This window comes from Myxine glutinosa, chromosome 3, assembly GCF_964187855.1.
Source record: "Myxine glutinosa chromosome 3, kmMyxGlut1.1, whole genome shotgun sequence".
In the NCBI taxonomy this organism is placed as follows: Eukaryota; Metazoa; Chordata; class Myxini; order Myxiniformes; family Myxinidae; genus Myxine; species Myxine glutinosa.
The window spans coordinates 38,509,404-38,532,716 of record NC_136263.1 but is presented as its reverse complement, the minus strand read 5'-3'; the positions used below and the strand labels follow the sequence as shown (position 1 = coordinate 38,532,716).

Below are 23,313 nucleotides of genomic sequence, written 5' to 3'. Positions count from 1 at the left end.
TTCCACATCTTACCCTACCCCTCCTCCCCCCTGTTCTGTATCTGATGCTCCCCCTTCCTCTTCATTAACGGTATGGACCTCAAACATCCGGGGCCTTCGTTCAAACTTAACTGATCTCTCCATACAGGTTGCTTCTGTCAAACCAGACGTGATCTGCTTAACAGAAACTTTCCTCCTTTATGATGTCTCTGATTCCTTAGTATCTCTCCCGGGCTACTCCCTCCTCCGGTATGATAGACCTGAGCCTCGTCCTGGAGGTGGGGTTGCTATCTTTATCAAAAACTCTCTTCCTCACTCGCCCTGCACTGCACTCTCTCCACCTCACCCCCAGGAATACCTCTGGCTACGGCTTCCCCTTCGCTCCCACCTCTTGTTCATATGTGTGTTGTACCGTCCACCAAACAGTGATGACTCCATCTACATCTCGCTGTCTGATAATATGGACCAACTTCTATCTACTCATCCCAACTCTCTCTTCCTCATATGTGGTGATTTCAACTGTCATCATGCCAGTTGGCTGGGCGTGGGTACCTCTCTCATCAGCCATGGCTCCTCAGCAAAGGACTTCTGCGACTCACTGGGACTGACACAATCTGTCAATTTCCCGACCCGGATCTCAGTCAACGGAACATCTTCTCTTCTGGACTTGGTTATGACTAACTTCCCTGAAAATGTCTGCTGCTCTTCTTCTGCTCCAATCGGATCATCTGATCATGTCCTTGTTAAAGTGGACATCTCTCTGACCATCCTCAGGGAGCCTGCTCAGCGTCGACGAGTCTGGCATTTCACTCAGGCCAACTGGCACGGTCTTCAAGCAGCCATCAATCATCTGGACTGGTCTCCCATCTCTACCACCTCTGACATCAACTCATCCTGGGAATTCTTCCAAAGTAAATTGCTCTCTCTCATGCACAGATTTATCCCATCTCGTCTTCAGTTGTCATACCCCTTCCTCCCGTCCATGGTACACGGAATCTTGTGGTGAGGCTGTTGCCCAGAAACAACTTGCCTTCGTCTCCTGGAAAGCAAATCCAACGGAAGGAAATCTCATTTCCTTTCACAAAGCCCGAAACAAGTGTGTGTCCACCCTCAGGAGAGCCCGGAAACAATATCTCTCCGTTCTCAAGACCGAACTCTCTTATCTGTCTCCCTCTTCCAAATCCTGGTGGCGTCTGGTCAAATCCGTTTCTGGTGTTTGTTCCCCCTCCATCCCCTCCCTTACCTCAAACGGCTACACAGCTGACTCCGCACGTGAAAAAGCTGAATGCCTCAACTCTGTGTTTGCCTCTAAATCTTGTGTCCCAAACCCATCCCTCTCTGTACCCACCATACCCAGTCATACCCTGCTGCTCCTGGACTCCGTGTCCTTTCCTCCTGACAAGGTGGAAAAGTTTTTGTCAACCCTCGACTCTGATTCTGCAACTGGACCCGACGGCATCAGCCCACGGGTCCTAAAATCCTGCTCTGCCGCTCTATCTCACCCTCTCTCTGTTCTCTTCACCCTCTCTTTTGCTCAAGGTCAACTGCCATCTGCATGGAAATCAGCCAACATCACCGCTTTGCACAAAAAAGGTGCAAAAACAGATCCTAGCAACTACAGACCAATCAGCCTTCTCCCAATTATCAGCAAAGTCATGGAATCCATCATTGCTTCGGATATGAAATCTTTCCTCTTCTCCAATGGCTTGATCTCTGATCGTCAATTTGGTTTCAGACCAGGTCACTCTACTCTGGACATGCTGCTTCTGCTGTCTCAACAATGGATGGAGGTCCTCAATGCCAAACAGGAAATTAGAGCTGTCTCCCTCGACATATCACGTGCCTTCGACACGGTCTGGCACCCCGCTCTGCTCACCAAACTCTCCTCCTTTGGTATCCATGGAAATCTCCACGCATGGCTGGCGGACTTCCTCTCTAGTCGTCGTCAACGTGTGGCCCTGAATGGGTTTCTCTCATCTCCTCTTCCTGTTCAGGCTGGAGTTCCCCAAGGCAGTGTTCTGGGCCCCGTGCTTTTTCTGGTTTTCATCAATGATATCTCTCTGACTCTTGAAAATCCTCTCTATCTCTTTGCTGATGACTCCACTCTCTGCCGCTCCATTCCTCTTCCCTCAGATCGGCAGTCTGCAGCCTCCTCACTCTCTGAAGAATTGGACAAAATCACAGACTGGTCAAACAAGTGGAACATGTCTTTCAATCCTGACAAATCTCACACACTTACTATGTCTCTCCGAAAAGATCGACTGGACAACCCTCCCATCTACTTTCTCAACAATCCTCTCCAAGAAGTTCTGTCGCTCAAGCTTTTGGGTCTCACTATCTGCCATGATCTTTCTTGGGAAAACCACATTTCCAAGCTGGCCTCCAAAGCCAGTCGCCGACTGGGCATCCTCCGTCGTGCGAAGTCCTTCCTCGGCACACCTGAGCTCCTCACCACATACAAGGCTTTCATCCGCAGCTCAATGGAATACTGTTCTCCCCTATGGGCCGGTGCTCCTGCCTCACACCTAGCTCGGCTTCATGCTGTTGAAACCAAAGCTTTCAGAATTATTGGAATCTCCCGCGATGAAGCTATCTCTGAGGGCCTTTCATTCACTCACCGCAGGCAGGTAGGTGGTCTTTCTGTCTTCTACCGACTCCTCTCCGGCCTTGCACCCCCAGCTCTCTCTGTGCTCTGTCCCCCAAATATTCCTACAGGTCGCACAAGATCTGCCAGCAACCCTCTGATGGTTAAACTGCGGAAATCTCGGCTCTCTGCTCACCTTCACTCTTTCATTCCTCTTTTCTCCCGCCTCTGGAACAAACTCCCTCACTCCCTTCAATCCCACTCCTCCCTCCAGGTCTTTAAAACAGCTGTTCACCACCATCTCTTATCTTCCCCCATCCAAAACCTTGATCTTTTCTACCCCCGCTAATTCACCCCAGATCCACCTTGTTTGAAATTCCAACTTCTTTCCTGGAAGTCCTGGCAGTGTCCATATGTTTTATACCTCTCCCACCACCCCCTTCCCATGCCCCCCCCCCCCCCCAAAGCCCTCGCCCTCTCTCAGATCTCTCGATGTCTCCATGTCTCTCGGTCCCTGCTCTCAAATGTTGTGTTTGTGTCCTTCCCCCTCTCTCCCCATCTTGTCTACCGCTCCCGATGTTATATGTTTTATGTGTCGGTTTGTCTTTCTGTGTGATTAATGTTCGCTCTTTCACGAGCCTCGATCTTGTATACAAAAAAAATAAAAAATAAAAATGTTATTCACCATGTGGAGTACTTTACAATGAGCCATGGTTTAATTATTTTCCATGGAATGGTTTTAGATATCGAGGTGCGATTGTTTTCCAAGATGGCGCCCATACCACGTGACCTATGACATTGTTATTGTCATTAAAAAAAATTATACAGGAAGAGGTGCTCCTATTGTGAAAATTTCATGTTGTCCGGACCAGCGGTTGCCGAGAAAATGAATTTTTAAGGGGGAAATAAAAACCCCACAAATCATGGTGGAAGAGGCATGTGGTACCTGTAAGGCATGTGGTATCCTAAAATCAATAGGGTACTACAGCCTGTAAGGCATGTGGTACCCCAAAAATTCCACTTTGACGTTGTTTTCTGTGCAGATCAGTAAAAAATAAAAATCTCAATATAATGCATTTTTAATTCAGGCTGTATCGCAACAAAATGTGAAAAGGTCAAGGGGTATGAATACTTTCTGAAGGCACTGTACAAATCACTACTTGGTAATGGATAATTTCACAGGTAAGATATATGGTAGGCTCACGCTCACCCTATTGGTCATTACCCCTGTAGCAACTGTTGGTGTCGTACAAGGTTCTTTGTCACCGATCCAGTTTAGTGTGGCGTTGTATGGTGTTCTTTTTTTTTTAATCGGTGGGGGTAGGGGTGGGAATTGGATTATGTTCTTACTATAATAGACTGTTTACACTGTTTACAGGAGAATGCAGACACAGCTGACAAGTCAGGAACAGCTGTTGACTCACTACATGGATAAGATTGCAGTGTGTGAGCTGGAGATAAAAAAGGTATATTTTTTTCTGAACTTCATGTTCGGTGGAGGTATTGTTGAAAGAAAAGTGCAACATGTAGAGCTACATTCAAAGTACACTGCACCCATGCCAAATAATAACATCCTCCAGCGCGCGACATTGCCGGGGTGCCTCCAGCGCCTGGCTTTGTAGTGTGGTATGAGGTGTCATGAAAAACAGCTCCCATGCGATTTGCGTGCTAAAATTGATTTTTTTGCTTTGTTGGATTGATTTTAGGTCAATTTATTCGAAAATAATGGGGTTCAAATTTTCCGACCCCTGGACCCCCTTTTAAGGGGTGTTTTGTTTCCAGTGACCCCCGGGACTGACCATGCGACTTTCTCCCCTAATAGAGATTTTATCGATCTTGGGGTCGTTAGAGAGGTTTTCGATGACGCTAAATCCATTTATGATACTTTCGAAGCGACCGGAAGTGGCGATCCCCGACTTCCGGTTAGGTTCCATGCCAAGGTCAAGGTCATTTCGAAGGTAGCGATAAAACCTGGTCATGTAGTACCACTCTCTGAGGGTTTTCATGCACGAGAAGACGGCTGAAGCAGTTCTTTTTGCGATCAGACTGGCCAGTCACAAATAAATCTATGTTTTAAAGCCATTCTTAGTCAAATTTAGAAAATATTTACCGAAATAGCAAAAGTCCTACAAATGATATAAATACAGAACTATGTGTGTTTAGCTTGTTTAATGTCACAAAATGTTTTTGTTTACACAAGTATGTAATAATGTAACACAATTCCTCTAAATTCTCAAGATAACACATCCGAGAATCATGCAAGATAATTTTGATAATTAAATAGCTTTTAAACTAAAATTACTGGATGGATTATTCGTCAAAATCTTCGCTAACTATATCATTTCTTACCAAATGTACACAATTATCGACACAAGTAGTTAAGAAATGTAACACAATTCCTCTAAATTACAGGAATTGTGTTACATTCGGGCTCAAGATAACACATCCGAGAATCATGCAAACTAAACTACTGGACGGATTATTCATCAACGTCTTCGCTATGTATATCATTTCTGACCAAATTTACACAGTTATCGACATAACATTTACATAGCGGAGTGCATGGAAGACCGTTCTTCCAACAACTGCATCTGCCTTTGCAGCTTGATTTACATTTACATTTCGTAAGCTCAATCACAGCTTTTGGGGCAGGGAGGTTGAGACATCCCACCGGAACATATAGACCTTTCTTTACAGTCCATCCATTTTGTTCAATAGAAGGCAGAGTCGGGCAGTTTGTAGTATATGATTTATCCCGCATGGCGATGTAATTTGCGCGATGGATTTGGGGCAATAACGCAGCGCGAGTAGGAGGTAACATCTCTCCCTCTAAGTTTTTTGACCGAAATAGTTCCCATCTAAGCGCCGGTAGGGTTGTAGGACCGGTCGAGCAGTATACGCGACAGACAAACTTCTCCAAATCCTTGACCTGAGAGGGCAGTTCACCATTCGTCAGCGTGGTCGGGATAGGACCCTCACCAAGCTCCCGGAAGCAGCTGATGGCAGGATCATCTTCATCAAGCTTCATGTAGGCACCAACCCAGGTCTTCTTGGTGATTCCCATGAATTTCCCACCCCAGTCAGCGCCAGAGAAATTGTGGAGTCCAATCAGTCCTTGACATTTCCGAAGACCTATTACTCCAACTCGGTCCACCACATCAATTTCGCGGTACTTCGTTCCCTTACCAGTTAAAAACTTCAGACGAGCTTGAGCTCCAAGACAACCACAAGAGACCAGGTCCAGGAGAAGCGTGAGGATGTCTGTGTCGGGTGACCAAACACATATGTATCTCTCAGCACTTTCAGGGATAGAAGCCAAGACTTGATGAGGTATCAGTGTATCAGCTTCTTCGTGTGAATGATCTTCTTCAAAATTGTGACCCTTGATCTTGGTGTTGTACACGACGACTAGTTTGAAGGTATTGTTACCGGAGAAGTGTTCCAACAAACCCTGAGCGAACATAGAAGTCAGTTTACTCTTAGAACTTGATGCAGACAGAATCTCCTTTAGAGACATTGTGAGCTTCATATCTGGGTGGATGGCATATTCTGTGGAGGTCTTACTTCTCTTCTGGCGCGTCTTGTTCTTCAGAGTTTGATCCAGATAACGATCAAATACCACTCGAGCCTCATTGTAGCCTGTCATCATGTACTCAATCCGCTTGATAAATGCGTCTTGGAGGTCCGATAGCTTTCGCATTATTGTTGTTTTCTTCATACTCTGAACCACAGCCATGGCGTCAATGACAAGAACTCGCGATGGACCATCCGCCGGAGATATATCGAGAAGAGGAGGCGATTGAAGTGGTTGCCCCTTCACCCCTTCAACGGCATGCATCAGACTGGCCTTGTCCGTCGGAATGTACAGAGACCCATCAACAGCGCAAAGGGAGTGGGGTAGCACTGACATCTCATACTCTCCGATTGTCTCTTCTAGTTTTGGCACCAGCTGAGGCCGGCTTCTTTGGATGATAAGAAATCTGCCGAGCAGTTCACGATCTTCACGCAACTTGATGACCTTATCACCAACGCGAACTTTAGTTTTCTCCATCAAGTTCGAAAAGGTTTTTAGCTTCAGTTTCTTCATTGGGTCCCAAACCGAAAGTGTTGATGTGGGCAGTAATCTGTCTTGAACGAAATCGTTAAAACATTTCTGTCCCTTCCCTGCAAATCGCAAGATATCGTCTTTCGCATCTTCTGGAACAAGGGCTGAAGACACCAGGCTCTTCAAAGCAGGCTTTACTGTAAACGGATTGCCCGCGCAATGCAACTCGATGGAGTGACGGATCTTCAGAGCGTTTTCTCTCGATCTCGCTGCAACTTGTCCCGAAAGCTGGTAATGTTCACTTCGCTCAGTAGATTTAGAGGCTTGAGGGAAACTGTTGAGATACTGCTTCACTATATGAGCGAGGTGAGGTGTGGTAGTAAGAAGTCGGTCTAGGGCAGCTTCGTCTTGGCTCAATCCAACCATCCCGCCGTGACGCTTCAACCCTTTGATCTCTTGCTCCAGGGCCTGGTCGGTGAAAAGATGAGTGAAGGGAACTTCTGATTTTGCCACAACGAAGTCTCCTGATTTCAGGGCCTCCCACGTAACTGGATCATCCTCTTCCAGAGCATTCATTTGTGCAAGATGGACTGGCATTAAGCGAGCATAATTCAGGAGATCGCGCGCGAAGAAATACTTGATGAGGTTCTCTAAGGCAGCCAAGTAACCTTCCCAGTCAGCTGAACGGCAGGCACCTATGAGATGCAAAAGACTTTCCACTTGCTCGAGGTACTGGTTGAGAAATTGAGCGAGCTCGCCGATGTTGTCATCTTCTTTCTCATGGGGATTTTCTGAGTACGAGGACCGGATGTCGTTGTAGATATCAACCATGTCTTGGCTACGGTCATGGAGAGCTTTCTTGAGCAATGCATTGGTCACGAAGTGGTTCAGGTGGATGATCAGAGAAAATGGCGTCAAACGTCATCATCATGATCGCCAGGCTAGTCGTGATGTGGTACTCAACTCCTCGCTTGTATGCCTTGCCACCATAGACCCCCCGAAGACCTGCAGAAGTGTATGTGCCACTTTCAATCGCACACGTGTCAATGCCACTTCCGTCGATTGTTTTGCCAAGAGCGTGCAGGGCAGCAAACGCAATATGCAGAACGCCCGCTCGGAGAATCCAGTTGGTGTTATTCACTGACTGCTGAATCTTGAGGGCGCGGCTGTAAAGATCAAGATCGAGCGTTATGAGGGTTCTTCTCACAGTACCAACCACAAAAGCAGATATGCCCTGAGTCAACATCAGAACAGTATAGAGGGTCGAGTAATCCGTTGGAGAAGTCTTGAATAGCGGAGCGATCACTTCTGTGTTAGTCGGGCTCAGACTCTGAGAGGAGCGTGATAACAGAAGAGATTTAGTAGCACCCCATGTTGGCATAACTTCTTCCTTTGCTAACTCCTTACCTTTAAGGATTCGTTTTGTCACTGAAAGAATAGGATCGTCGGAATATCTGGGGTTTTGACCTGCGGTCTGACCTTGCAGTTCTTCAGTCTCTTGCTGCTCTATATTCTCCACACGTTGGTCATTTAGCTTTTCACCACCTCTGTCATCAGTACCGTAGTAGTTGGCAAGCACCCAGGTGTGAGTGAAGTCTTTGGAAATCTTACTCCCCGACTCCCCGACCCCGAAAGTCGCTCCCCGACTTCCGGGTTCGGTTGCGAGAGGACGCTGGCGTTGCATATTCGCCGCTTCTCCGACTGGATGGATGTACAGGGTCTGCTTCTACTTTTCTGACCTGACATCTCACACCTGTCCTGCCTTTTCACACCCGCACGTGCCGCGTGTTCTCCGGCTGGATAACGGAATCTGCTTTTGATGGTACGGAATACGGAATCGAAAGGCCCGCTCCCGTTGTTTGTGGCCGTGGCCTTGTTTGCCGGTGGCCTTGTGGCCTTGTTTGCCGCTGTGGTCTTGATTAGCGGCTGCAGTCGTTTGCCGCTGCGTTTGCCGCTGCGTTTGCCGCTTTGCCTCCTCGACCTTGGCCTCGTACTCGTCCCTTCGCTCCTGCCTGGCATGGCTCTGAAGTACTCCGCCGCAAGGCTTCTTCTGCTCAATACCCGCTCCACCCCATCATGCATCTCTGCCATCAAATCAAATGGACTCCTCCGACGACCCAGGTACATTCACCGTGGCTCCGGTCGCAAGTTTGTTTATTTGCAATCAGGTCACTCCATCCCCGTCCTCTGGTCGGCTCAGCGCACTCTCACTCTTCGTCCCAGCGCACCTGGTCACAGCAACCCACACGATCGCACCTCTTGCCTACGAACCCTGGCTAAATCACCTGAATTCATCCCTGCTGTTCAAAACAACATCAAGCTCACCCTGTTCAACACCCGGTCCCTCAACAATAAATGCCTCATCCTGAACGAATACATCCTGGATAACAAACTGGACTTTCTCTGTCTCACCGAAACCTGGCAACAACCTCTGGACTACTACACACTCAACCTCACCACACCCAATGGATATTCCTACGTCACTAAACCACGCTCGGAGGGCCGAGGTGGTGGAATTGCCGTTATCCACCGTCAAGACATCAAGACCAACCTCATCTCCATCTCATCTGCTCCATCATTTGAACACCTGGCTTTAAAACTCTCTGGTCACACGCAGTCAGTCATGGCTGTCGTCTACCGCCCTCCCAAACCACACCCATCATTCCTGTCTGACTTCTCCTACTTTCTGACCCAGCTATGTTCCCTCTCCCCCTCAATCCTCCTCCTTGGTGATTTCAATATCCACATGGACTCCACTGACTCCACAATAACCACTGACTTCACTGATTTACTCACCTGCTTTAACCTCACTCAACATGTCGACTTTCCTACCCATATCCGTGGTCACATTTTGGACCTTGTCTGCTCCACTGGATTAAATTTGCACCATCTCTATGGCTCCGACCTCACCCTCTCTGACCACTTAGCCATCACTCTGACCATCAACATCCCCGCCCCAACACCAAGGCATTATCGCACAATCAACTTCCGTAAGCTAAACGCTCTTTCACCTACCTCATTCTCATCCACCCTCTCTGAAAAAATGTCCACTTCTCCCTTCATTGACCTCCACACCCCTTCCGACCTCACTGACTACTACAACCACACTCTCTCCTCCTGCCTTGACCAGCTTGCGCCTGTAAAAACCAAAACAGTTTCTTTCACCCATTCTGCTCCCTGGTTTACCCCTGAACTCCACCTGATGAAAACTCGTGCTCGCCAACTTGAAAGACTCCGCAATAAAACGGGTCTCACAGTTCACTCCCAAGCCTACAAGGACCACATACAACACTACAAAGATGCCCTCTCCCGCGCCCGCTCTGCCTACTACTCTCAAATTATCCACTCTGGCTCCGGAAACCCAAAAGCACTCTTCTCGACAATAAACAAACTCCTCCGCCCCCTGAACACCACCACCCAGTCATTCACAGTAGACAACTGCATCTCCTTCCTCTCTTTCTTCCAACGCAAAATTGACAACATCTACAACAGCTTGACCACCGCCGCACCCGCTCCCCCTCCAACCACCTGCCCCCCCTTGTCCTGCCATCCCCTGTCTCGGTTCTCCCCAATCTCTCCTACTGACCTCTCTGAACTCCTCATAGGAATGAAAACTGCACTCTTGACCCCATCCCCTCCAGCTTTGTCAAAGCCTCCCTCCCTGCTCTCTCTCCACTTATCATTGCAACAATAAACTCCTCCCTGTCTACAGGCATCGTCCCACCTTCCCTCAAAATTGCTGCTGTTACCCCCATTCTAAAAAAACCTGGTCTAAACCCTGACACCCTAAACAACTTCAGACCCATCTCCAACCTACCCTTTCTGTCAAAAGTTTTGGAACGCGCTGTAGCCACTCAACTCAAACATCATCTCTCTGCCAATAACTTGTATGAAACATTCCAATCCGGATTCCGCTCCAACCACAGTACTGAAACTGCTCTCCTCAAAATCACCAACGACCTTCTCCTCTCCTCTGACGCTGGCAACCTCAACATTCTCGTCCTCCTCGACCTCAGCGCTGCCTTTGACACCATCGATCACACTATCCTCCTCACCCGACTTGAATCCACCTTTAACGTCACCGGCACTGCCCTCTCTTGGATTAAATCATACCTCTCTGACAGATGCCAGTTCATCTCCATCAATAACTGCAAATCCCCCACTGCTCCCCTCCCCCAAGGTGTCCCCCAAGGTTCAGTTCTTGGCCCCCTCCTCTTCATCCTTTACCTGTCCCCGCTCGGTCACTTAATCCGCCGTCATGGTCTCCAATTCCACTGCTTCGCCGATGACATCCAGCTTTTCATCTCCACCAAGTCCGTCTCCACCGACACCCACTCTATCCTGACAAACTGCATCACTGAAATAAAATCCTGGCTTCAAATCAACTTCCTCAAGCTTAACTGTGATAAATCTGAAATAATCATCATTGGCCCAAAAACGCTCACAAAATCCACCCATAACTTTGCCCTCAACATCGACGGTATCCCAGTATCCACCTCCCCTCACATCCGGAATCTTGGCGTCATCTTTGACCAAACCCTTTCCTTCGACAAATACACTAAACAGATCACAAAGTCAGCCTTCTTTCACCTGAAAAACATTGCCCGTCTCCGCTCATCCCTCTCCTCCACGGCTGCAGAAACCCTCATCCACGCCTTCATCACCTCCCGTCTGGACTACTGCAATAGCCTCCTCTATGGTTCACCCTCAAAAATCACCAATAAACTCCAATACATTCAGAACTCCGCTGCCCGTCTACTCACTCATTCCCGGACCCGTGACCACATCACCCCCGTCCTTTACAAGCTTCACTGGCTCCCCATCCCCCAGAGAATCCAGTACAAAATCCTCCTCTTGACATACAAAGCCCTCCATAACCTGGCCCCATCCTACCTGGCTGACCTCCTCTCCAGACACACTCCCACCCGCAACCTCCGCTCTGCTGGTACCAACCTCCTGACCCCCTCCATCCGGACCAAATTCAGATCCTGGGGGGACAGGGCCTTCTCCATCGCTGCTCCCACCCTCTGGAACTCACTACCTCACACCATCAGAGACTCCTCCTCACTCACCACATTCAAAACATCACTAAAGACCCACCTGTTCAACGCTGCATTCAACATTCAACCCACAGCATTTAACCCCTGACTATCTCTTCTCCTTCTCCCTCCTTTTGCTTTAAATATTTCCCTATTGATTCTTGTCTTGTCTTTTTGATTCTTGTCTTATATATATGCCGTATATCGCTGCTGTTTGTTTTCTTGATTCTTGTCTTTTTGCAATTGTTGTTTTCATGTATTGTTATGCATTATGTTTTCCACTCTGTCAAAGCGCCTTTGGGCTTCTGGAAAAGCGCTATACAAAATAAATGAATTATTATTATTATTATTATTACTCCTCCGCTTTTCTAGATGGTAGACCTCAAATCGAATTGGTTTAGGTTTAATGATTGGCTCTTGCAGGTACTTGACTTCGAACGCGAGTGGTGCCTGTGCGAGAAGTTTCTCTGGGATGACAAGTGGTTGGTTGATGGGCTCGCCATCTTCTGCTCGCTGGTTGATCACGATCACTGTGCCATGGAATGTGTTCTGTCCAGTCGGTGTGTTTTCTAAGAGGTCGATGTTATCAACAGCGAACCAGATGTTCAATCCCTTCTTGATGAAATCAGGCAGACAAAATCCACCAGCCTCCTTCATTCGCTGAAGAACGCCTTGCTCTTTGCGCTTTTTGAGATCAAGGAGCCTCTGGTAGTCGCTCCCAATGTAAACTTCTGATAGGTTATTGACGAGGTTTTTGTCACGAACTCTGGAATGAATGGTGAGCGGCAAGCCTATTGAGAGGGGCGTCTGGGCAGTTTGCTGAAAGATTTCGTTTTGTTTTGGCTGATGCTTTACCTGGCGATCGGTTCGAGTATTCTGGACGAGAAACTGGCAAGCAACATCAACAGTTTTGTCCACTTGTGCATTGCGCATTTCAGAAACTTTGAGAACATGGCGGCCAAATAGGAGATGAGTGAGGAAGAACTGGAGAAGTGGAGGATTCTCAGTCTTCAAACATTCCCCTGAACGACCAGCTTCGATGCTGCATTATCTCTTCCCTTAGAATGTTTGCCATGTTCTTCAAGTTGCCAACTGTGTCGTCGTTATCCAGCTGTGCAGACCTCAGTTGCATGGCCTTCCTAACCGCCAGTGAAAGAACGAGGTTGTCGGGCTCATTTTTGCGTAGTGATTGGACGAACTGGATATTCGGAAGCCGTTCAGTAATGAGCTTTTTCAAATGCTTGCGGTAGTTGGTTGTCTGATTGATCTCTACATTATACCTCTTCAAAATGGACAAATATGCACCATTCACTTCAGCCATGTTCAGAGTAAGATCGTCCGCAGTAAGAGTATTTTGGACGGAGAGAAGCAACTGTTCATCACATAGAGAGCCAATAAGCTGGGTATTACTATGATCTTTTCGCGTTAAAGTGCGCTGTGCGTATCGTAAACATTTCCTATGATAGTATTTTTCAAGAGCAGAGGCATCCCCAGCGTCTTCTAACTCGGACACGCAAGTTCTGATGCGGTCATCCTGAGTCTTGAGCTTTATCTCGAGGAAGTTTTCACCCATCTTGTCAGAGTAAACGCGATGGAGAGGTTCCGATATGTTATTAGAACAAAAGCTACATGACGAGAACAGACACACCTTTTCCTTCGGGATGGTTTTTGTTCTTTTAGGTCGGGTAGAGTCAGCCACACTGGAAGGTCGTCCAGGCCCACGCGCAGGGCATGCAGGAGTATCAAACCGGACTCGTTTAACCCTTAGCCGTTCAATCATGCTTGTGTTGACGATGGGTTTTCGACATCGCTATGATACCATACTGATTTCCGTTCAGATTCACCTAAGCTAGCTAACCGATCTGTAAGTCGCTTAATATCACCCTGACCCAAAGACAGTCGCTCGTTAGCACAATAAATAAGTTCGCCAATCATATCAGGATTGTTTATCAGTCTCTTATTTGATGTAGCTCCCTCATTGCAGATGATGCACACGCTGTTCTTCTCAGACATGACCTCTAGATGGTTTTGTACTAGTCTCTGTCAGCCTTCTTTCTGAAAAAAAAAAAAAAAAGCCTTGAGCATTTTACCAATATTTCTTTGTCCTTATCTTGCGGGCATCTAGATCGCAAAAATAACTGCACCAAACGTCTTCCTGTGCCTGAAAACCATAAAAAAGAGGTATTACATGCCTAAGTTTATTGCTACAATTGAAATGACCTTGATCTTAGCATCTTTGGTGAACGGAAATCTGGGATCGCCACTTCCGGTCGCTTCGAAAGTATCATAAATGGATTTAGCGTCATCGAAACCTCTCTAACGACCCCGAGATCGATAAAATCTCTCAGTTGTTAGGGGAGAAAGTCGCATGGTCAGTCCCGGGGGTCACTGGAAACAAAACACCCCATAAAAAGGGGTCCGGGGGTCGGAAAATTTGAACCCCATTATTTTTCAATATTTTGACCTCGAATTAATCCAACAATGCAAAAAAATCAATTTTAGCACGCAAATCGCACGGGATTACACTTCATACCACGCTATTGTTGCCATTCAGCACCTGGAGACTGAATTGGAAAGGAGCAATCAATGCACAATAATATAGTGATTCATTTATCAACTGTATAATTAGAAAAAAATTTTATCATAAAATAAATTTCTTAATTGGCTAATAGCCACCCTGAACCACCAGTTTCATTGAATCTAACTTTTTGAAAATTAAATAATTAATTGAAAAGTTAAATAATTAATCCATTAATTGATTAATCAATCAATCAAAAATACCCTTTGTAGCCAAATCACTTGGTCACTGTTGTGTCCAAATATCAACTTTCCAGCTCAAAAGGTGGCTGAGATATTGCCCAGATGAGATAAAATAAGTACAGTAATTAATAAATGGATGATAATTAAGTAATCAATTAATCATAAAATAAAAAATACCATTTTTGCCAAAGCACTTGTTTACTATTGTGTCCACATTTCAGCTTCCTAGCTCAAAGGATGGCTGAGATATTGCCTGGACAAACAAAAAACCCAGTAGAGCTACATTCAAAGTACACTCCCATTCCAAATAAATAACATATCCTCCAGCACGCAACATTGCCGGTACGCCCAGCGATGCCACTGTCCAGCACATGGAGACATTATTGGGAGGGGCGGTGTACAATATTAGGCCGGCAGCCCAGAGCATTTTGGTCAAACGAACAAGGTACCAATATCCGAGTACAGAAACATTTATTGTGCAACCTAACATATTCAGATATCTGCCGGGGACCCCCTGCTGCGTGGGGCCCCTGGGGCCCAAAGAGGGGGGCCAAATAATGGGCTGGATCAAACATTGGGGGTACCACATGAAACCAAGTGGAAATCAACAGGAACATCTCACAGAGCACAGAGTGACCACCGCCAGACAAATTTGCCTCTGCATAGGCCCCCCCCCCCCAGACCCTCCTCAAAGGGTCCCAAAATTTGGGCTGGATTAAACATAGGAGGTACCACATGAAACCAAGTTAAAATGAACAATTACACTCTACTAAGTATAAAAAAACCCATCGCCAGACAGATTGTCTGCTGCATAAGGCCCGCCAGACACACCCCAAAAGTTGACCCTGGGGGCACTGTGGTAGAATTGGCCGAGAACATGTATCAAAAGTACCACATGAAACCAAGTGGAAATCAACAGGTACATCTCACAGAGCACAGAATGACCACTGCAAGAGACCCCCTAAAAAGGGTCCACAAATTTGGGATGGATTAAACATTGGAGCTACCACATAATATACAACCAAGTTAAAATGATCAATTACAATCTACTATTAAGTACAATATATCTATCGATTGTCTGCCACATAAGGGCTGCCGGATCCCCCCCCCCCCCAAAAGGGTCCCAAAATTTGGGCTAGATTAAACATACCACGTGAAATCTATTTTACATGACATCCAACAGAATTTACAATATATATGCTTAATGCATCCAATGAGTAGATCACTATCAGAAAATCCTTATGATTCTTGAGAGGGTTAGATCTCTGTTTCACTTTCCGAGTCATCACTCCAAGCATTTTCGGAATTTGAATCATCGTCAGACACATTAGCAATATCTTGTTGGTCACTCTCGAGATCCTCTATACTGTCCCCCTCTTGTTCCCTTTCCTGGAAAAGATAATCTGGCAGGGCAGGTCCCAAGAACCAGTCTGGGGTATAGCACCCGTTCTTTTCCTTCCATCCGTAGTTCACAGTCTTCCGTAGTTCACGTATGTGGGTGTATCTATTGCCTAAACTAGTGGCTATTGCCTGGGTTGGTACAGACTGGTTTGGGATGGAGTACTTTTCAACATATTCTCCCTTATCTGATCATGAGTGAACGAGGTGTGAACAGGCAATTTATGCCACTGCCTGCAAGTTCACCGACAAAATTATGTACACAATTCTAAAATATTGGGAAGAGTATTGTTCCACCCAGAAAAATGGAACACTTAAATAGACCAAATAAAACTAAATGCTGGGGGAACTCGCTCAAGACTCAACATCTGAGGATCGAATTACGCGAGGAAGAAATAAGAGGGACAATGGTATGTATATAAGTAACCTAAAAAAAAAACCAAAAAAAAACAATATTGCCAGAAAAGAACGATTTGAGAACTTTGAACAAAGAAACCCACGAATGGAATCAGCACAGCTAAACCAAACCACGAAATATTATGTCAAATGCAGTAACAAAAATAAAACTCTATAAATTTAAACTAAGTATGACTAAACCATGACTAAACACAGTACCAAAGATAGTTACAAATTAAAATCAAAACAGCATTAAAACCAAGTCCAAAACAGTAAAACTCACTTGAAACAATAGTTGAAGCTGAACAAATGTCTGTGGTAAAGCATAAGAAATGATCCTTCCTTTGCATTGCCAAGCTGCTGTCTAAATGTATCTACACACACCGTAGAGGTGACTGATCACACTGCCTTGGCCAAGGTTACACAAGAGGCTCCATTGTTTATTGAGATTCCCAATGTGTGTAGATGCGATCAGTAATTGATTCAAGGCATTAAGCAAGCTCATGGTAACTGGCCTTCAGAAAGTGAAGGTGGCAGGGTGCAGTGTTTTTCTTATTTAACATTGTACTTTACTGGTAACAGCTGATAGGAGTCAGAATGAAACTGGTGTTTAGAATTCAGAATTTTTGGCTTATGGGAGTTTCATGTATTGCTAACCTATGAGACTTGATGACACATAAATGGTATTGGGACCTCCATCCACTCTCCAAATTATCATGAACCTATGAGAAAACCTGTAGTACAGTGTAACTTGCAAAGCTGATAATACCACCCTGTCTTGGTTCATATTGTTTAGTCTTGTTGTTTGTTACAAAATGGCTGCTGTTGACTTTCAGTCACAAGCAGAATAAAAGAGTGTTGTGTTCCTGGAATATTTTGTCCAAGACTGGTTAAACAACCTATGTCGATCAGGTAGCCTAATTGTGCAAAAGTGCACATGCCTAGCTGAGCATAGCCTAGCCTAGGCCTATATTATATAGTAGACCTGCTTTCATTATCTGATCAGATACATTTAGTCACAAGAAACAGTTCCATGCCATTTCCATGACTTTTTAACAGTAGGCCTAATCTATTATGCCATTATTCTATTTTACATGTTAGCTCATAAGCCTCAATTTACTTACATTCATCTCGAAGAAGATCCTTCTATCTTTAACAACAAGACATGACCTTGACCATTGTTGACTCTCAAAGCAGATGTTAAAAGCTCTGCTGCCACCTATGTCTCATTGCACATGCTGTGGCGCCCTCTTTGGAAGTGCAGACTCAGATTGTCTGGTACTCTCTATGCAGAGGAAAATTTGTCTGGTAGTGGTCATTCTGTACTCTGTGAGATGTACCTGTTTATTTAAACTTACTTGCAATTATACCATCCCATCGTGTCCACGGGGTCAACTTTTGGGGGTGTCTGGCGGGCCTTATGCAGCAGACAATCTGTCTGGCAATGGTTTTTTATACTTAGTACAGTGTAATTGTTCATTTTAACTTGGTTTCATGTGGTACCTCTCATGTTTAATCCAGCCCAAATTTCTGGGCCCTTTGAGGGGTGTCTGGGGGGGCCTATGCAGAGGAAAATTTGTCTGGTGGTGGTAATTCTGTGCTCTGTAAGATGTACCTGTTGATTTCCACTTGGTTTCATGTGGTACCCCCAATGTTTGATCCAGCCCATTATTTGCCCCCCCCCCCCCTCTTTGGGCCCCAGGGGCCCCACGCAGCAGGGGGTCCCCGGCAGACATCCATATCTGAATATGATGGGTTACACAATAAATGTTTCTGTACTCGGATATTGGTACCTTGTTCGTTTGACCAAAATGCTCTGGGCTGCCGGCATATATCTACTTGTAATTGTAATACAGCACACACTTTGTTTTTCCTGACCAAAAACGCAAAATGGATTCGAATTTCCAAACGATGTAGATTTGTTTTGTTTTTTGTTTGTTTTTAATTAATTTTATCCTTCCTATTTATTTTGTTCAGGTTACAGATTTGTTCAGTACGACCCAGCTGAAACTTGATGAACAAATCATTTGCCTGCAAAAGCGTGAACAGGAACTTCAAGTTACACAGCAGGACCTGCATACAACCCGTGATCAGTTGGCCTTGTCAGATTTTGTAGTGACCGAGCACAAGAGCACCGAACTGGAGCTCTACGGTACAGCCGTACAGGTTGGTGTTCATCCCTTGATGTTGGGTGCCTGCCTGTTAACCCACATTTTGCTCTGATTCCATTGAGTCAATCCCAGGACTATAGCAAATGTTGTGCTGACATGCAGTTCACTTGCGTCATGGGAGGATTGTTATTAGAGCAGCAGAATGAGGGAGAGGAGGATAGTGAAGATGATGAAGAGTGGAATAGACTGGAAGAGTTGGCCAACAAAATAGAAGAGATGAAATTAATAAAACTCAGAGAAAGACCAAAACTTCAAAAAAAATCACAGAAGGCTCATTGGAATGGCAAAGAAGAGGTCAGCTCAACTGGCACGGTGAACGAATCATAATAAATGCCCAAGATCGAGGACACTACAACAATGGATTTAAAAACATGGCGGGACTTTGCCAGATGGACAAGTGTAGATTCTGCAAGAGAGAAACAGAAAGTAGTCACCTGCTCTCCGAATGCAAACAACTATTATCAGAACAACTTTACACACAATGGCACAACAAAGTATGCAAAGTGATTCATTGGCATATCTGCACATTTAAACATCCCAGGACCGAAAACTCATGGAAACACGAACCAAGGGCAATCATTGAAAATAAGGACGTCATGCTCACGTATGACCTGATAATTCCATCGAGCCTGAACATAGAAAACAAAGCATTGCGTCCGGACCTTGTACTCAGGAACAAAAAGGAAAAGACAGCATTGCTGATTGAGATATCAGTACCCAGCGATTTTGGCTTAAACAACACAGAAATCAAGAAAATGACCAAATACCAGGACCTCAAAAATAAGGTCAAGAGCTCTTGGAAGCTGAAGAGCATCAAAATTGTTCCAGTGATAATTGGAGCAACAGGAATGATAAAGAACCTCGTTGAGATTTAAAAACCATTCCCAGGAATACTACCACAAATGAACTACAACTGGAGGCAATCCGGAGTTCGGTGACTATCCTGAAAAGAGCACTTGGAACAAAACTCTGAAAAAGTTGAACAGCTTGGTCCATGAACCGAGATCCTTTACCAAAGCGGAGATGGATACTTTGGGTCCTGGGAGGACCCCGTTCCACCTCCTGAAACCCACAAAAGGACATAACAACCAATGAGACACACTGACACACACACTGACACACACACTGACACACACACTGACACACACACTGACACACACACTGACACACACACTGACACACACACTGACACACACACTGACACACACACACTGACACACACACACTGACACACACACACTGACACACACACACAGACACACACACACAGACACACACACACTGACACACACACACTGACACACACACACTGACACACACACACTGACACACACACACTGACACACACACACTGACACACACACACTGACACACACACACTGACACACACACACTGACACACACACACTGACACACACACACTGACACACTGACACACACACACTGACACACACACACTGACACACACACACTGACACACACACTGACACACACACTGACACACACACTGACACACACACTGAGACACACACACACACTGAGACACACACACACACTGAGACACACACACACACTGAGACACACACACACACTGAGACACACACACACACACACTGAGACACACACACACACTGAGACACACACACACACTGAGACACACACACACACACTGAGACACACACACACACTGAGACACACACACACACACTGAGACACACACACACACACACACTGAGACACACACACACACTGAGACACACACACACACACTGAGACACACACACACACACTGAGACACACACACACACACTGAGACACACACACACTGACACACACACACACTGAGACACACGCACACACACACACTGACACATGCACACACACACATGACACATGCACACACATGCACACACACACTGACACATGCACACACACACTGAGACACACACACACACACACACTGAGACACACACACACACACTGAGACACACACGCACACACTGAGACACACACGCACACACTGAGACACACACGCACACACTGAGACACACACACACACACACACTGAGACACACACACACACTGAGACACACACACACACACACACACACTGACACACACACACTGACACACACACACACACTGCGACACACACACTGAGACGCACACACACTGAGACTGCTACGTGGTCCTCCCCAAACCCCGGTCACGGTGTACCTCCGAGCCCCGAGAGGAGTCACGGCAGAAAGATGTGTTATTCGGTGTGTCAAAGATCAATGGTGAAACCACACCAATTGTTACCAACAAACAAGTATTTTATTAAGGTCATATTATTACGGTCACAAGAATAACAGTACAATAATAATATTAATCAATTGTACAACCAATACAGTCACGTGAAAAAGTAAGTACACCCCATGTAAAGTTTTGACTTTTTCAACATATTTTAACATACAGCGATTTGATCTTCATTTCAACAATATTGATAGATAAAGGTGATATAATATAACAAATATCATAAAACATTTACATTTTGAAGTCCATTGTATAATTTAAATAAACATAAATGCAAATTTCGCATGTGGAAAAAGTAAGTACACCCCGACATTTATCACTACTTCAAATACCTAAAATTAGAATCGGGTGCACCAGCTCAGGTGCAAATGATTAGAACATCGTTAGAGAGGATCTTGGAGGAACCTGTCTTATTTAAACCTCAGACATTTAGTTTGGTTTGCTCTTTGTTGTTGAAGTGTGGAGATCGGTTTCTGAGGTTTGGGACATGGAATGTAGGGACAATGACAGGGAGATCAGGAGAAGTGGTGGAAGTATTGGTCAGAAGAAGAGTGGACATATGTTGTGTGCAAGAGACGAGATGGAAGGGAAGTGGTTTGAGAATGGTGAAGGGCAGGCAGGGACAGAACTACAAGTTTGTGTGGCAAGGGTGCCTGGAGGGCGTGAATGGTGTTGGTGTCCTGTTTTCTGAGGAGTTTGTAGACAGTGTGGTGAGTGTGACTAGAGTGAGTGATAGGTTGATGATGGTGAAAATGATGATTGGAAAGCTCTTGGTGAACGTCATCTCGGGATATGCTCCGCAGGTTGGTCGAAGCGATGAAGAGAAGGACAAGTTCTTGTGTGCGATAGAGAAGCTGATGGAAAACGTGAAAGATGAGGAAGTTGTTGTGGTAGGAGGAGACCTAAATGGACATGTGGGAAGGAGTATGGATGGTTTTGACGGGGTTCATGGGGGTTACGGATATGGTGTGAGAAATGGAGAAGGTGAAAGGATTTTGGAGTTTGCTGATGGAGCTGATTTGTTGATTTGTAATACTCAGTTCGAGAAAGAGGATAATAAGCTTGTTACATACACGTCAGGTGGGTCGACGACAACCGTTGACTACCTGATGGTGTGTAGGCGAGATAGGGGGCACCTCCGGGACACAAAGGTGATCCCGGGGGAGGAGGCTGTTTCACAGCACCACTTGGTTGTCTGCGACGTAAGGGTGAAAGGTGCGAGGAGAGCTCGGCGGGTGAAGTACCAACCGAGAATGAAGGTGTGGAGGTTGAAAGAGGTGACAGTAAGGGAGGCATTAAAAGAGAGGCTGAGTAGGGTAGAGGTTGATGTGTTTGAGCTTGAAAGTGGTTGGATGTCAATGAAAGCTAGTCTGTTGGGAGCCATTGGTGAGGTATGTGGATGGACAAAAGGACCACCGAGGCACTCGGAAACATGGTGGGGGGATGATGAAGTTGGAAAGAGGATTGACGAGAAGAGGAAGAAGTTCAAGGAGTGGCAGAAGGCGAAGGGTACGGGAGCAGAAACAGAGCATGAAAGTTATAAGGCAGCCAGGAAGGCTGCAAAGAAAGAGATAGCAAAGGCGCAGGAGGCATGGAGGAAAATGTTCGGAGAACGTGTGGATTCGGAAGAGGGTCAGAGAGCGTTATTCAGGATTGCAAAGCAGATAGCGAAAGAGAGGTGTGATGTGATAGGGGTGAGTTGCTTGAAGGATGAAGTGGGACAAATCGTTATCGACCCAGATGGAATTAAAGGAAGATGGAAAAGATATATGGAAATGCTGCTGAATACAGACAATGAATGGGATGGCAACATAGAGAGTAACCCAGTTTTAGGACCATCAGAGAAGATGACTGAGAAGGAAGTTGAGGAAGCGATAAAAGCAATGAAGGGTAGAAAAGCGGGAGGGCCGATGGGAGTTGTGGGAGATATGTTGAAGGCAGCAGGAAGTTGGGGTGTGAAGAGAATGACAGAGATCTGTAATCTGGTGGTGAAAGAAGGCCGCATTCCAGTGGATTGGGAACTGAGTACCCTCGTCCCTCTATACAAGGGGAAAGGTGACCCTCTGGAGTGTGGCTCGTACCGAGCGATAGTTATTGGAGCATGGAATGAAGGTATTGGAAAGGGTGTTGGAGAGGAGGATAAGGAAGAAAGTGAAGGTCGACGAAATGCAGTTTGGATTCATGCCAGGAAGAGGAATGACAAACGCGCTTTTCATTGTGAGGCAGTTGCAGGAGAAGTACATGGAGAAGAGGAAGAAGTTGTTTCTTGGGTTTGTTGATCTGGAGAAAGCATTCGATCGGGTTCCACGCAAAGTATTGACATGGGCATTGAGGAAGTTAGGAGTGGAGGAATGGTTGATCAGATTAGTGATGGCAATGTAGAAAAGAGCTCGCACAGCTGTAAGGACGAAGGACGGGAACAGTGATGAGTTTGAGGTGAAGGTGGGAGTGCATCAGGGGTCGGTACTAAGTCCACTACTATTTGTAGCTGTGATGGAGGTGCTGGCTCAGAACGTAAAGGAGGGTTTACCGTGGGAGTTGTTGTATGCAGATGATCTGGTGTTGATTGCGGAAAGTATGGATGGACTGAAGGAAAAGATGAACACGTGGAAGGAATGTATGGAGACAAAAGGTCTGAAGGTGAAT

At 45.9% G+C, this 23,313-nt stretch overlaps 1 protein-coding gene across 6 annotated transcripts in view; it reads left to right on the top strand.

The window, feature by feature from the left end:
* KIF11 (kinesin family member 11) overlaps nt 1-23,313 on the top strand; it is a 211,824-nt gene that overhangs the window by 69,644 nt on the left and 118,867 nt on the right. For all 6 annotated transcript variants that reach the window (XM_078773905.1, XM_078773908.1, XM_078773907.1 and 3 more), the window contains exons 13-14: nt 3,942-4,029; nt 18,179-18,367. In XM_078773905.1, coding sequence (XP_078630031.1) covers nt 3,942-4,029; nt 18,179-18,367 — 277 coding nt within the window. The remainder of the gene's footprint in view (nt 1-3,941; nt 4,030-18,178; nt 18,368-23,313) is intronic.